Genomic DNA, 16547 nt, shown 5'->3' with positions numbered 1-16547 from the left:
TGTGTGTGTGTGTGTGTGTGTGTGTGTGTGTGTGTTTTTTTTTTTTCTGTAGCTCCGCTCAGTCTGAGAAAAAAGGGCAAAGAGTAGGTCTTTATCTTGGAATATTAAATTAGAGGAAATAGGCCAGACTCCTTTCTTTATTTATTATTGTCTTCATTTATGGCCCTCTAATGAGGGCTCTTGCTGATCAACCATGCATATTACCCATCAGTGCCTCATTAAACACAATGAGCGAGGATGGCTCTCCCCTGCCAATGAACTGGCTCCTTAATTTCCCTCATGGACACAATATTGTCTCTCTTTCTTTCACACACTCGCACACACACACACACACACACACACGGGTTTTGTAATTGGAATGACATCTGCCCTATGGAGCAAAGTACAAGGTTGCAAGTTTAAAAACCTTACCAATTTCCAATCTAGTCTTCTCTACCTTCAGGGCAGATAATATAGAAGCAATTAAAAAGACCTTCCAGATAGGATTTTTAAGGACATGTTTTAGAAGTAGGTGCCCTTTGTAAGACCTACGACTGAATATCGTGTTTTAAAAAGTAAATTTGAGAGCAAGTTCCGACTGAGTTAATGTATTTTTAACTATGTGATAGGCAAGTTAACCAGGTTGTGTTGTGTGTTGGACCAACTCCCCAGTCATTACTAAGTGCCTAATATTCCTGAAATGGCCATAAATGGTCACTGATTGAAGTCCGGCTTGTAAAAGAGAGGACTTGCGTGCTGTTACAGCAGCTGAATTATTCAGCTGGCTCGTAGACTGGTAATAAATTGCTGATGTTTTTATTGGTGTCTCAGCTAAGTATTATTTAACCTTGCTTTAAACTGCTTACTTCCATGCTGAGTGCCTTTTAACTCCCATCCATTTCCCTGTGCCTTTCAAATATTGATGGTGAATATTGGAGGGTTGACTGAGTGCCAGCACGGGACCCCTGGTCCTGGCTCCCACAGCAGCCTTCCAGATGCACACACACACACACACAGAAACACGCACTCAAATACTTAGAGTGAGAGGGAAAGACTGCCAGCTTCTGGCACTTAGTGTTCCCTCAGTCTCTTAAAGTATGGGTGTGCAAATGATTCATGTTCTGTTAATCCAGGAACATGAATATGAAAGGAGTAAATAGACGCTGGTTGTGTTTTTGAAGTGTTTAAAAAAACAGGTAGTTGCTTAGCCCACAGGCTGACAGATTCCTACACCGCTTCATGTTGCTTAAGAGGATTGCTCAACTCACTGATGGCATAGTGGTGCTGCAGTATGAAATGTGCTATCTTACCTGGAGTGAAATGATTCCTCTGCATTAAGCTTTGGTTGAATCAAACTTTGCTTTGCTGTTTGTCGTTATGTAGATTCATTTTTTTTTTCCTTTCAACTCATCATGCACTACTAACGCTGTGCGATTGCGTGTCTCCGGCCCTGCGACTCACGCATTAGACGTGTTGAGCAGTTGATCGTTAGTAACTTCTACTCTCCTCAGCACAGATCTAGGGCTTATGCCACCCTGGCCTGGTATGGAAATAGCACTAAGGGGGGGATTGCTGTTGGATCCTGACAGTAATAGCTGTGTGAATGCGCTAATATCATCCGGGGTTTAACTGATCAGCCTCATGTTTAGTGTGTGGTTTCTGCTTGCTTTCTCCCTCCGACCCACTCTTTGTTTGTCTATCTCCCTGTCTACTTACAGCAGCAGCAGCTCCAGGCACAGCACCTCTCCCATGCTGCTCACGGGCCTCCGATCCAGCTGCCACCTCACCCTTCAGGCCTCCAGCCGCCTGGCATCCCCCCTGTGGCAGGCGCCGGATCAGGCCTGCTGGCGCTAGGTGCCCTGGGCAGCCAAGCGCACCTCCCAGTGAAGGATGAGAAGAACCACCATGATCTCGAACACAGAGGTGAGGCGTTAAACTCGGGCATATTGCCGTCCAACTGTGAACCAGCTGCTTAGCCAGTTTATTTAGAAGGATTAAAATGTATATTTATTTTAACATTATTGCATAGATGTTAAACAGGGAAAAAGCAATTTAGTGCTTCTCACTCTCGAGAGCAGGGCCCTTAGGTGAGGAGCACATCCTGTCTGTTCACATTCTGTCTGGGTAATGAGCTGGTACATTCCCAGCCCATGACTGCATAAGCTATTCAACAGCTCCAGCACACGTTGATAAGAGGGGCCTTGTGCCCTGCAGCTGATTCTCACACGTTCAGCCAGAAGCATCTATTATGATATGCTAACTGACGTGTTTTTCTCTTTGCTCCACTTGGTTTCCTCATCACCTCTGCCGCCATTGTGATGTCTGCGATACAGAGAACGCGGTGAGTGTCCAAACCCGCAACTATTTTTTTTTGTTGCAGGGCTTGTTGGGTTTCATTATTCATCACACTTTCATCTGCACTGCGAATGTCAAGTACACATTCCTGCCAACCAGCATGCTACCGCTGATTTCATGCACCGTTGTAATCTGCTTTCAATAAAATGATTAATTGGAAATGAGGCTTGGAATATAAATCCTGTGTGTTTAATCCAGAAGGGAAATGACTGGTATCATGCTGGAGAGATTAGAAGCCTTGTAATTTCATCACAATTAAAGAAAGACTTTGACTTCCCCTTCTTAAAGGATTTATTTGATCCCTTCTACTGTCTCCCTTGTTTACCAGCTCACTCTCTTTCTTGGCATGTGATGAATATTTATGAACACAAATGGAGAGCTGTTTTGTTTTCTTTTTATCCGCCCCGTCTGGTGGACCTGCTAAAGCGTTTTATTGGAATGGCTGCAATCTCTGATGGCTTGTGATGTGCCTGTGAGATTGGGTTTCTGTAGGCTGGGCCAGCTGAATGGGTGCAGTCATGTCTGAAGAAATGGAACTCCTGGGGCGATTAGCAGGCCTGTTTTGTTTCTGTGCTCTTGTCCCAGGTCATCTGATAGCAGAGTGGTGACTTTGGTTAATGAGTCACGCTAAGCATCTCTTTAAAGGTCAGCCATTATGCGGACAGTGGCCCTTTGCCCAGACTGCTAGTCCATCGGCCATTGTTCATTTCTCCTGGCTGCCACCAACTTAGTCCATGTTGTTGCTTTGGTCTTCAGAAGAAGGGACAGAGGGAATCAGGAGAACTTGGCAGTTTTACAGGCAAATGGCAAACTCCTGTGAAAGCTGCTGGACACCTGCCTAGTTCCTCCCATTCTGTTGGCGTTTGGAGTGAGTTGTCCCAGCTTGTGTGGGCAGGCGGGCTCCATGAAGAAGCACCAGTCAGTCCCACGCTGCCGTGCCCACTGGCAGGATATAGATTCTCTTTCTTTATCAGAGCTCAAAGGCTGAGCTGACATGCTGCCCAAGCGCGCTGCGGCAATCAATGGCCACAACATACAGTCTCTCTCTCTCTCTCTCTCTCTCTCTCTCTCTCTCTCTCTCTCTCTCACGCTTAGCCTGACTGACTCCGGAGAAAAGGCCCTCTGTTCAGCCACAACACACTGCTCATGTCCCTGTGAGGCTGTTTGTTGTCCAGTTATGAGGAGGAGGGAGCCCAGCTCAGAAAACAAGACATCCTCCTTTCAGTTCAGATAACGGCCCATTCTGTTGTTTGGCCAGGGACGGCCTTGTGTGTGAGATTGGGCTTGGCTGGTGTCAGGGCACTGCTTGGAGCTGGCCTACAGCTGCATTTTAAGAGTCTGCAGCGTCCCTAGTTATGTGAATGGGGCATTTTTAGTGTTTGGGTTGGCACAGTGTGTTCTCTGTGAATTTGTAGCTGATGAATAACTCACTGCTCTCTTTTACAAAGACTAAATGGTAATAAAGTATTTTTGGTTCTCTCTTTGCAGAATAACTCCGTATCCCCCTCCGAAAGCTTACGCACAGCCAGTGAGAAGCACCGCAGCTCCTCTGATTACAGTTTGGACTCTAAGAAACGCAAAGTGGAGGAGAAGGACAGTTTGAGCAGATATGTAAGTCATTAAAGGAATTGTTGACCTTTTGGGAAATCCGCTTTCTTGCCAAGATCAAGTTAGGAAGGTTGATAAACCACCATGTCTTTCCGTTAAATATGAAGCTACAACCAAGAGTTGAAGGTTAAAAAAACAAACCAAAAAAAAAAAAAAAACAACCCTGTACTTTCAGTTCAACACCTTATATCTCATTTTTCAAGGTGACTAATTTGTCAATTATCTTTATAGGACAGTGACGGAGAGAAAAGTGATGACCTGGTGGTAGATGTGTCTAATGAGGTGAGCAGAGCAGCATGCAATTGCAAATTTGCATATTGACATGTACCGAGACAAAGCCGTTACATAACTGTAAATCTATTTCTGTGTTTCTCCAGGACCCTGCCACTCCGCGAGCAAGCCCCGCCCACTCACCTCCTGAAAATGGCATTGATAAGCCCCGCCCTCCAAAAAAGGACACACCCAACAGCCCTGCATCAGTGGCATCCTCTGGGAGCACCCCATCATCCAAGGCCAAGGAGCTCAGTCATGTAAGACACCAAGAGTTACGAACAAACTAGGACAGAAAGGGTTTAAATGAGAATTGCAGAGAGAGCAAAGGGATATGTTCAAATAAATCTAGGACGTTTTCTGCAGTGGATTAAGAATGGCTGTCGGTGCTTTAAGTGCATGACTAAACGTCAGGGATAATATTGTCCCGCATCAGGATCAGTCAGGTCTTCTCTGTTAATAGCTCAATGTATTTAACTCCTCCAGGATTTTTTCCCCTCTGCCTCACTAAAAGATTAAAGCCAAAGCAGTAAGGGGATAAAAACGGCCCCATCTCCATTGTGACCATAATAGGTTTTAGAATAAATAGCAGTTTATGGCTCTGCAGGACTATGAGGGTTGTCAGAATTAGATTGGATTAAGTTCAGTTTGCTCTCAAATTGTCATCTGCACAGTGCTTGGCTTCTGGGGTTGTGAATGTGCTTGCTCTCTCGTTCCCTCGACAGAATGACAAATCCTCCACGCCTGGCCTCAAGTCCAACACCCCCACCCCTCGCAACGATGCCCCCACCCCTGGCACCAGCTCCACCCCTGGGCTCAGACCCATTTTGGGCAAACCACCAGGCATGGAGGCTCTAGGTTGGTACCACTCTCTTTCCTCGCAAGCAACTGAGATTATTTTATTTCCATCCTCCCCAATGTACTGTTATGTTACCAATATCCTCCTCCTGTCTTTGTCTGTAGCAGCACCAGCTTTACGTACCCCTCTGTCCATCGCTGGCTCCTACCCTACCCCCTTTGCCATGATGGGCCATCATGAAATGAATGGAGGCCTAACCAGTCCTGGTGTGTACGCCGGTCTGCACATCTCCCCTCAGATGAGCGCTGCAGCAGCTGCAGCCTATGGACGCTCTCCCATGGTAACACTCTTTGCACATGCAAACAAGCATTGCACATGTTTAAAATAGTAGTTTGACACTCTGTCTCTTGCCCAGAGTTGGATGAAAAGATCAATAACTTTATGTATCTGTATCTGTCTGTAAAAGGTTCCCTGTGGAGTTTTAGACCTTTAGTAGCAATAAGAAGCTGTTTATGTATGAGTAGGCCCCTGTTTTGTTTATCTCATGAATGCACACAAGGATTTTTTTAAACTTTTGGACAGAGCTAGCTGTTTACCTGTTTCGATTCTTTATGCTAAGCTACGCTAACAGGCTGCTGGCTGTAGCTTCATATTTAACTGACAAATATGAGAGTGGTACCAATCTTAACTCTGGGCAAGAAAGCAAATAAGCATATTTCCCAAAATGTCTAACTATCCCTTTTAGAAAAAACACCATGTGGATTTGACTGTGATCACTGGTCAGTAACATATGTTAATGAAAGGTTTCCATCTTGTCATTTTTCAGGGGTTTGATCCTCACACCCACATGCGAGCTCCAGGCCTTCCAACCAGCCTCACATCAATTTCGGGTGGCAAACCGTAAGTGTCTGTCACCAAATGTGATTTTAGAAACGGCAGCGATATCGACCACTAACGCGCGTCTTTTCCATCAGGGCTTACTCCTTCCACGTCAGTGCAGACGGTCAGATGCAGCCAGTGCCCTTCCCGCCTGACGCACTGATCGGCCCGGGTATTCCACGCCACGCCCGTCAGATCAACACGCTGAGCCACGGCGAGGTGGTTTGCGCCGTTACCATTAGCAACCCCACACGTCATGTCTACACTGGTGGTAAAGGCTGTGTCAAAATCTGGGACATCAGCCAACCTGGCAGCAAGAGTCCCGTGTCCCAACTGGACTGTCTGGTGAGCACGGCTGCTGATTCACGTTATACTCATCAACAACTTTTTTTTTTTACACCTAGTTCTGCTTGAGTAGTTGTTTTGAAAGGTACTGAACTGTACACAACCTCATTCCATTCACAATGATAATGAATGATAATAATTCTTTGTGATACATGAGGGTCACAATGGGCACACATCAGTTTACTGCAAATACGTTGGTACACGAAAGGCAGCTGAAAGCACTTTCAGCAACAACCAAAATGTTTTTTTTTTTTTTTTTTTTTTTTTTTTTTTTTTTCTTTTTAAAACCGCACGACATTTTCGGATAAATTATGTATGAAATATGAACATCACAAAATAAATGTGTAAATGTAACAAGCTAAAAACGCAAAATATAGCAGGCAGAGTACGCTTGAGAACACCCTGAGGTTGGTTTATTATGACGGAAGGATTTTCATCCTCTTTCCCACCGACTTGTTCCAAAATCTCTCTCTAGCTCCACTGAACTGAACATGTATTGATTCGCTTTGTCCTCTGTGCAACAGAACAGGGATAACTACATCCGCTCCTGTAAGCTGCTGCCTGATGGCCGGACATTGATTGTTGGAGGCGAGGCCAGCACATTGACCATCTGGGATCTGGCCTCTCCGACACCCCGCATCAAGGCAGAGCTCACCTCCTCAGCCCCGGCATGCTACGCCTTGGCCATCAGCCCCGACGCCAAAGTCTGCTTCTCCTGCTGCAGTGATGGAAACATTGCCGTTTGGGACCTGCACAACCAGACTCTCGTTAGGTTGGAAGAAAACACTTATTAACACTGTGCGGGCTTTGGCCCCGTAACATGAGTACCGTTATGTGAGCAATTTTAAAAGAGGCTGTCAATAATTGTTTGTATGCTTTCTGACTTTGATTGCAGGCAGTTTCAGGGTCACACGGATGGTGCTAGCTGTATTGACATATCCCATGATGGCACTAAGCTTTGGACAGGCGGCCTTGACAACACTGTGCGCTCCTGGGATCTGAGGGAGGGTCGGCAGCTGCAGCAGCATGACTTCACTTCACAGGTACAACCTTGTAACATAGAAGAGATGGATAACACACACACACATATCCACAGACTTACTGCGGAGGGCAGTTTCCTTTCAGCCCCAGAACTGTCAGTAATTACTGTTCCGTCCAATTTCCAGATCTTCTCCTTGGGCTACTGTCCAACTGGAGAGTGGCTTGCTGTGGGCATGGAGAGCAGCAACGTGGAGGTGCTCCACCACTCGAAGCCTGACAAGTATCAGCTCCACCTGCACGAGAGCTGTGTCCTCTCCCTCAAGTTTGCCTACTGTGGTATGAACACACACACAAAAGGAGGGAGAGATCATGCTGACTGTACTAACCTGCAAAAGGGCCTTAGCCTGTCCTACTTTATGTAGTGCTAAACGACAGTGCCCTTTGTGCAGTCTGAATGCCTCTTGTGTTTTGAAGGTTGCCTGATAATTCTTCATTTGTAGATGTTTTTATACCACTTCTTAGTCCAAGGAGGCCTGATTGCACTGTTGTTTCCCTTTGCAGGTAAATGGTTCGTAAGCACTGGGAAGGATAATCTGTTGAATGCTTGGAGGACTCCTTATGGCGCCAGCATATTCCAGGTATGCAAATCAATACACTCTGTCTGCAGCCAGTCCAAAAGTATACACAGCTGTCTCTTAGAGGAAGGGCAAAGCGACCGCTGTCTGACAGGACACTCCTATCAGTGAAAACTGAACCTGAATTATTGACCTGACAAAGAAGTCTTTTTGAGGGGCATCAGGCCAGAACTTGATGTCATTGCAATCTAATCTTGCCCCGTAGTCGGCTAATCTTCTCCACTTAACTTCAAATGTAGATGAGAATGTCAACTGCCTCCGAGACTAACATGTCTTTTATCTTCTCCAGTCCAAGGAATCCTCATCTGTCCTGAGCTGTGACATCTCGACAGACGACAAGTATATTGTGACAGGCTCTGGTGACAAGAAGGCCACTGTATATGAAGTGATCTACTAGAACAGACTGCTTTGGCTCGGAGCATGCTCGTGCTCAGGAACAGTAGACTCTTCCTCCATCTACCTTCCCTCAAACAGACCGCATGGATGTTGCCTGCAGCCCCGGAGTGGATGGGCAGGAAGTTTGGCAGTGCCAGACTGAAGTGGACGTTGGTGCTGTTGTGGCCGTGGACGCTGTGACCTCCGGCTCTGCCCTTCCTCTCTCATACAACTAACACTTGTACAGCAAGTGCAGTTCCCCAAGGCACTCAGAAGAAAATAATGTCTTGCTGTTTTATTGTTTGTTGGATATTTCTTTTTTTTTTTTATTCGTCCTTTTTAATGTGGAGATAAAGTTCCATGACACAACTAGAAGCGGCGCTTCGCTCTGGAGCTTTTCCTTGGAGGTCCTGTGAAAAGTGTACATAATGGAGTAATAAAAGGCCTTTTATAGATTTATATTTTGGTGTCCAGTTACGCTTGTGATGGTTCTTTCTTGTGCTCTCCGTGATTTTCTGTCCCCTCTAGGGATGGAAATTAGATTAGGACTTTGTAAGAGGATACTCTATTTCAGTTTTTTTTTCCTCCTCTGCTTTTTTTTCATGTTCTTTGTCCAGAATGACCTTTTTGGAAATCTAATTTGGATTTTTTTTCTCCCTGACAACGGCATTTTTCTCCGCTATTTGCTGTAATACAGACGTTTGTCCCATGGATTTTAGCAGTGACGGATTCTGTAAAGGCCCTTTTTTTCCGACTGGAAGAGGAGAAAATCATGGTTTCCAGTTACGTCTATACCCTTTGGCCCTGGTCAGCAGAAAATCAACTTTATAAAGGAGACCCATCACTGAACACTGGCTGCTTTCAGTGACATTCAATGGATAACAAGAAGCAGCTGTGACTTGAGTTCAGTCTGTTGACTCGACTAGTGTATGAATCTTAATTTATCCACTCAGCAAAGTTTAGTCATCAGTCTAAGAGTTAATTATTGCCCCTCTCGTTTGACTCTCTCTGTGACTGATGTGCAGGATTTACATGGTTACTCGTGAAGGTGGCAGGCAAAGCCATTACCACATTTGACATTTTGGGTATGCTCTGTTTGCTTTCTTCAGTATTTCATAATGTTCGACTACAATCTTCTCATAGACAAGAATGGTCTCTGCATAAACACACAGACTGTGTAGCATACACGTGTCATCATCCCTAAGGATTGTACAGTTGACAGTTGTTGATAAATCAATAAACTGTTTTTATATAAAGAAAATCATCCTGGCTGAATTTCTATAGCGCTGGTGCCTTGCTTCTGTTGCACCTTTTTTAAAGGAATAATTAAATTTTTTGGCCAGGAAACAAGCTTGGTTGCTTTCTTGCCGAGAGTTAGATGAGAAGATTGACACTACTCCCATGGCTCGTGTTAAGTACATTTGAAGAAGACATAAAGATTGAAAGCAGGAAAAAACAGCTGGACCTATAGGTAACAAAATCTGCTACTCTAGACTCTAAGGCTTAGTATTTTACTTGAATCTCCAATGGCACAGTGATGACATCATAAAACCATGTGTTTTTACATTCAGATTTTTTTAATTAAACAATGTATAAATTGTTAATTAGCGAGCTTTAAAGGTGTTTGTAGCCATACTTTGGACAAAGTCAGGCTAGCTGTTTCCCCCTATTCTTCTCTTAATGCTAAGCTAAGCTAACTGGCTGTTGGCTGTTGCTTCATGTTGACCATACATGAGCCTCGGGAGTAGTATCAATCTTCTCATCTAACTCTCGGCATGAAGACAACGGAGCTCATTTCTCAAAGTGTCAAACTATTTCTTTAAGTAAGGCGGTTTTCGATTAATATTTGCTGCAGTGGGACAGGGAGTGTAAACCAGCTGAGGGGGTGATTGACTGCACCAGGAACTAAAGGGAAATACACCGCATGAACTGACATGCTGAATGTCTCCTGGGTTAACCGTAAACCAGAAATGTGTCCTCAAAGTGTACATTGTCTTGTGTGCTGCTACTGAGGGCTCTCCTTGGCGGTAACGTCTGTAAATGCATCCAGATAGGACGTGACAACTGTCTCAGGAGAACCGCAGACATGAGAGGAAGACAGTCTGTGTGCTGTCTGAGAGGCTGCTAGGGGAACTCTGGCAATGGCTTTAACTCAAAAGTACTGACTTGTTGCAGCTTTGAAAGTCACAGTGTACTGTAACTGTGGTCACTGTCAGCCACCATCTTTTTCAGGGTTGCATCTATGTATGGCGACAGCACTGAAACCGCACAGCCGTCTCGGAGTGATACAATGAGGCAGAGCTTTTTTTTTTTGCAGTGCCACTTCAGAAATATGACGCAAACACTGCTGTGAAGTTCTCTTGAGTAGTCTTTTGGTACTTGAGTCCTTTTGGACTGAATGAGGTGAATGGCCTGGTCCTTCCACTCCAGAGCCAAGTCTTTTCTAGGACTCTGTGCGTGGAGCTGTGAGCCCTTCATATGGCTGCCTCTTCAGAGATGTTGTTGTTAGATTATAAAAGCGGGGCCGGATGCTTTCAGGATGGAGCCAGCCGCCGTGCTCCGCTCTCACGGGCTCATTTGTTAAAAGCTATAGTCTTTCTTTTCCCACATTGCTGAAGTGTGTACTTCCTGTGTGCAGTTGTAGCTTAAGCTCCTTGCCCAAGTAGAATTGTATTCCTCACTTAATCAAACAGTGGAATATCTGCAGATGAAAGGTTGTACCTCTGAGTAGCTATTGCTGGACACTGAGGGGGTCATTGTCTCGCCTTCTGCTGATCTACCTCTCAATGGAGGGCTTTCAGCAGGTTCTCATGTGAAAGCCCATGCTGCCTTGTTCTATTTAGAGGAGGGCTACACTGCCGACTAAGAAACTAGAGTGGCCTATAAGTGTTTTACAGCAGCTCTAAACACAAGAACATACTCAAATTCTCTACTTCTTACTTCCAAGACTTAAAGACCATACAGAAAAGCGAGAGGGGTCTGGTAGGCCAATATGTGGGCTTGCACATGCAAAGCACTGTGAATGCTTCTTTTTTTGTAGTTGCCAGGCATTGATCACAGTCCACCAGAATCCTGGCTGGTTCTTTTGGCTGGCTTTCTGTTTCCTGCCCTCCCCGATCCATCACACAGAAAATCAGGTTGGGTTTTTCTTTGTTTCTTTTTTCCCCCTAACAGCTAGGGACTGGCACCGTGCTGAAATGCAGAATAATAATCCCCTAATCACCTGAGGATTGCCAGTCCTAGGTTTTATCTGCAGTGGATGTCAAAGCCCCCAGTGCCTAGTGATTACAGCATTTGATCTGGGTAATAATGTCTTCACTGTTGCCCTGCCTAGGGCCCGAAGGCAGTGCAGCTCTAATCCACAGTGCATTCTAGTGGAATCGCATTACACAAAGACCACCAGGGTTTCTCCTCTAGAGAAGAGGGGTGGGGGGGTTAAAGGAGGAGGTTGCCATGGAAACAAGCTGCTCTCCCTGTGCATCTCCCTCTCCCTCACACACACACACACACACGCTCTCTCTCTCTCCTGGGATAGATAAGCAAAGGACGGGTTCTATGTTTACTTTCCATGGGCCCTCCAATCCCTGAGCAGGCTGAGCCCTGATAACACGAGGCCTGTACAGCCACCGACCACTGACAGCAGATAAGCACCCCAGCAGAGCAGAGCAGTCACCACCCTCCACCCAGGATGAACAAACCTGCGAGACCCGGATTCATTTGGATTAGGCTGGATTGCTGCTGCTTTTGCTGCCGCTGCTGTGTTCAGACTACTGATGTTCACAGGACTTTTCTACACGAGAACTTGATGTTGCACTTCACCCTGTGGAGTCTCAGAGCTTAGTCAGAGGACATGGGCACAGTAATGGACTGGATGCTATTTTAGATATTGAGGTCAAGGGACTGTCTGCACTGGGCAGGTTTGTGTCACTGCAGCTGGAGGGCCGCGAAAATGGGAAAACTTAATTCCTCCTGATGTGTCCTGTGGAGCAGATGACCACACATTATCAGTATGTTATTTCACCATCTTCTCATTCCTGCCCTTTTTGCAATGGCCGTTTTCCACTGGAAGGCCAGTCGGGACATCCCTTTGTATTTGTTCCAAGTGTCCACTAAAACTCAGTAATTCAATACCCAGAGTAATTCGATTTGTATGATACTAATGCCCTGAGAAGGAACCAACATGCTCTTTGATGTTGAGATCAAGACAACTACAAGTACTGCTTTATTATGTGCATTATGCTAACATGGTAATTATATTTCCACACACATTCTTTGAGTCAGGCACAGCTGGAGGTGTATAACAACATGACTAATTACAAAAAAATAGTGGTATTGAGCTAAAGTGGTGGGAGCTGGATTTCCCTTTGGCCCAGTATTCTGCCTGTGTTTACTTGTAAGATTTTTAATTTAATTTTATAAATCTGATTAACAGCTTGAGCACATACTCTGAATTAAAAGAGCGGGATTGTCCACTTAATATCAAATGCTTGTAGGCCTATATTTCCTAAGTAGATTTATCTCAGTTAGTGTCAATAATTATTGTCTCTGTTGATTCAACACCATGTAATAAATACAGTCTATATATTACTAATACATTACTTACTGCACATTTCCTAAACTGCATCAGGCCTCCTGTCTGCTGTTCTCTCTGGGACGGTTGAATAAGATGGGATAGTATTGTTCAGTGAATTGAATGCACTACAGTGATAGTTAACACTGTACTTTTGTTAAACCAATGCAAGAGATACAAGACATATTTATGGAATATTATGTAGTGGTTCCTTTAACTTTATGGATGAATTAATAAGAAAAACATGCAACCATCAGTGTCTACAGTACATATTGGTAGGGCTGGGCAATAATTCAATATGCTAATTTATCATCTTTCAATGATAAAATTAAAAGATACTGTGTCACACAATTATGTCTTTTTAATTGATAATAACGAACACATTTCTCAGAAAATCTGATTATTTTGCACTAGAGTTCTTAATTAAATGAGAAAGTAGTGCTATTATTTGTCAAGTATTTAATTCACACAAGAGTCTGCGAAACCTTGTTATTTCATATAGACTATTTAATTAATTACTAGAAAACATGCAACATCTGATATATATATCGTTATCGAGATATAAAATCACCCTTAGTCTATAGTAGCACATCATCAGCTCCACATTATAAATCGTCGACACAAACTATTTCCTGATAACATTTTTAAAAGTGTAAATTATGAAAAATAAAAAAGGAACAATTCTGCCCATCTAATTGCAGTTCAATCACGTGCACCTGTGTTCTCTGTCCTGCTGGTTTAATCAGAGCAACTAGATGTTCTGCTAGCTTAAAACAAACCATTAAGTTTACCTTTAAAATTACTGCCACCACACTGTGAGATGTAAGCATCCTACACAATGACAGTTACCTAGACTAGAGCAAATGGTCCAGCTGTGGATTACCGAGTCCTGTTCGAGTCGCGCTAACCGGAAGTCTTGATTCAAGGACGGAAGTGAGGAATTTAGCCATGTGGTCTGACCAGCAGGGAAGTGGACTGAGCTGCAGGGGGTGATTTAATATTGTTTTTACAGACGTGTTGATGGCGTGAAGAGTTGTCACTATCGGGATCCATTGCAGCTGCCATTCATTGAAGATAACCTCAGGTGCTCCGGAGGAAACCTCGCGACAGCCACCCGTGAAGCCTTCAGTGGGTGAGTGGCTGGAATCAGCTGATGTGACAGCACCTCCAGATGCATTTTACACTAACTTGTGTTCTTTTGTGTTAAAAATAATAATAATGTGGTTCAACATTTTTACAGATTTTCACAGAAAGAAAAATCAAATTTTTATTCTCTTAAATTATAATAATGATGTCATCACAATCCCATACACATGTGTACTTTTTCAAACTAAAATAATAGTTAATAATAACAATAATGATAATAATTCAATAGTTTGAATTGAAGAATCGTTGGTTGGTATATGTCTACTTCAGGGCACACATCCTAATTATAATTTCACAGGAGCTGCTGAGTTTAGAGTTGACTAGTGTGAGGGAACATTCATATTCCTGCCCATTATCGGAGAAATGTGACTGTCCCATATATGTAACATTTCACGCTCTGTTCGGCAACACATGGAGCTGTTGCTCTGCCAGCAGAAAATGCTCTCATCTCAGTATTGCCTGTAGTGCACTGTCGTCATCACTGGAGAGGTGCAGAGAGCAGCCTACACTCTAAAGGCCTATACGTTGATCACAAGATTGTCTGTCTCTTGGCTTTTCTGGAAAGCTCTTACACATATAAGTAGTGAAGTGGCTGCATGATCTCTGTGCTGGAGAGCCCCGCCCTGTTCAAATACTACTTGAGGCTCAAGTGTTATTCTCTGCCACAAAGTGATACACCTACGGGGCCTCAGGATAAAAACATTTTGTTGAGAAAAAGTTTCTATCTTGACCACCATTATATAAAATCCAGTAGTCCTTATAGCATTGTTGATTTGTATTAGTGGATACATTGTTTGAAAATGGTCAGAAAATAGGGAAAAATGCCCGTTATAATTTTCCACAGCCCAAGGAGATTTATTCAAATGTTCTGTTTTATTCCAGTACATAACAGTACATAACCCAACGGGATTCAGGTTACTGTCACGTATAACAAAGAAAAGCCTTTGAGGCGCTGGGATTGATTTAAAAATGTTGGCAGTTATGTTCTTGTCAATAAATACATGTTAATCAATTTATCAACTACAGACTTATTGTTGCAGCTCTAATGTTTTGCTGAAATGTACTGTTTTTGTCTTTATGGGGACAGTTGTGAGTAAAACCATAGCTATGATTTTACGATCAAGACTGCTCTGCAGGGTATTTACTTTTAGGTAAACCCAGGAAAATGCTGACACCAGACTAATGAGATTCATTTGATGAAATTGTTAGTGAAACTAGATTTCTTGCCCGTGCTTCCGGTCTCTGGTGAATTAATTTTTTTCCTGGTAAACACTTTATTTCTATTCCTGTTTGGTTCATTGAAGCATCTGTCATTCCCAGTGCTCCCACTGCGCCTGACAAAAGCAGAGCCATGTTAGATTGAAAAGACAGAGGGGCAATCTTTCAAATGGATCTCTATTCGAAAATATATTATGACATAATCATGTTTTCTCCCTAAAAGCCCAGGGGAGGCCTGTCTGTCAGATCGCAGTCCTCTCTTGGCTGCCTGGCCTGAACAGAAACAGCAGTTGTGTGTTAATAGAACCCAGAGGCACTCTGAAACCTTACCCATTCTGCTTTACGCTCTCAGCCAGGAGATTAAAGTCAGGGAAACATTACAGGAGGCTGGATAATTGCCCCTGTGTCTCCACCAGACAAAAGGCAACGCTCCGGCAATTCCCTCGGTAAATTGTCAAGAGAGGCTCAAGGATCCTTCAAGGCTGCAGCAAATTGTACAGTGCTGTCTAACAAACTACCAATCTCTGGATATTATGAGGCTTCCATATATCCTTGGCCATAATGACAGCTTGCACTGCTATAATGGAGTGCAGGCACAGGATGGCTTTTGTGAACACACTTCCAATAGAAAAATTACTACCTCAGTTCCCAGTCTGCACTTTGCTTTTTTTCCTTTTGTTCCCATTTGTATTTTGATTTATTCTGCTATCATTTTTTATTTTTTCGCTTTTATTCAGATGCGAGTGTTGGCTGCTGCCACCAACAGATGATTGCAACCTCTACTCCTGAGGGCCACTTGATCCTCTGACAGGAAAAAAAAAATAAAAAATCTGCAAGCAGTTAATGAGTTGCCATCCATGCCTAGTGTTAAAGGCGTCTACAAATTAACAGAGGCTTTTGTCAGGGCTCTCCCTCGCTCCCTCGCTCTTCCCTGCTCTTGCCACCACTTTCTCCCCCCCCCCATCTCATGCTCCCTCCTGCTCTTCAATTCTCCCCCTCTACCTGCCTGCTTCACGCTCCGGTGGCTACGTGGCGGGAGCAGCGCTGTCTGGCTTTGGCTCGGAACAGCGCTCATTGTCAGTTCGGTTCATGTTTAGAATTAGCCATTTAATGAGAACAAAAGAAATTAATTGGTGGTTTAAGCCTAATGAGACGTCTGTGAAATTAACGGGCCTCATCAATAGAAACAAATAAAATCCTTCAGCTTGTTGTTGTGGAGCATTATTCTGACAAAGCTTTTGACACAATGATGAATAGCAGGTCAGGAGAGACCATCTGTGCTTTTTTAAACCCCTGCAGGAGGGGGATGGAATGTGGGCTGGCTCGAAGAGATGGTGATAAAAGAGGGAGAGGGATGGGAGAAAAGAGGAGAGAGGGGGGGGGGGGG

General features: G+C 44.1%; 1 protein-coding gene across 6 annotated transcripts in view; it reads left to right on the top strand.

Moving 5' to 3' along the window:
* tle3a (TLE family member 3, transcriptional corepressor a) overlaps positions 1–9651 on the top strand; it is a 19847-nt gene extending 10196 nt beyond the window's left edge. For all 6 annotated transcript variants that reach the window (XM_031861931.1, XM_031861922.1, XM_031861913.1 and 3 more), the window contains 14 exons: positions 1698–1902; positions 2313–2320; positions 3823–3945; positions 4174–4224; positions 4320–4472; positions 4938–5070; positions 5176–5351; positions 5838–5911; positions 5986–6235; positions 6760–7007; positions 7131–7278; positions 7402–7552; positions 7778–7854; positions 8141–9651. In XM_031861931.1, coding sequence (XP_031717791.1) covers positions 1698–1902; positions 2313–2320; positions 3823–3945; positions 4174–4224; positions 4320–4472; positions 4938–5070; positions 5176–5351; positions 5838–5911; positions 5986–6235; positions 6760–7007; positions 7131–7278; positions 7402–7552; positions 7778–7854; positions 8141–8248 — 1905 coding nt within the window. In that variant the 3' untranslated portion in view covers positions 8249–9651. The remainder of the gene's footprint in view (positions 1–1697; positions 1903–2312; positions 2321–3822; positions 3946–4173; positions 4225–4319; positions 4473–4937; positions 5071–5175; positions 5352–5837; positions 5912–5985; positions 6236–6759; positions 7008–7130; positions 7279–7401; positions 7553–7777; positions 7855–8140) is intronic.
* Positions 9652–16547: the final 6896 nt, after the last annotated feature.

The sequence above is a fragment of the Anarrhichthys ocellatus genome, unplaced genomic scaffold, assembly GCF_004355925.1.
Source record: "Anarrhichthys ocellatus isolate YVR2014 unplaced genomic scaffold, GSC_Weel_1.0 scaffold2, whole genome shotgun sequence".
Lineage (NCBI taxonomy): Eukaryota > Metazoa > Chordata > Actinopteri > Perciformes > Anarhichadidae > Anarrhichthys > Anarrhichthys ocellatus.
This window is presented reverse-complemented; position numbering and strand designations above follow the sequence as displayed.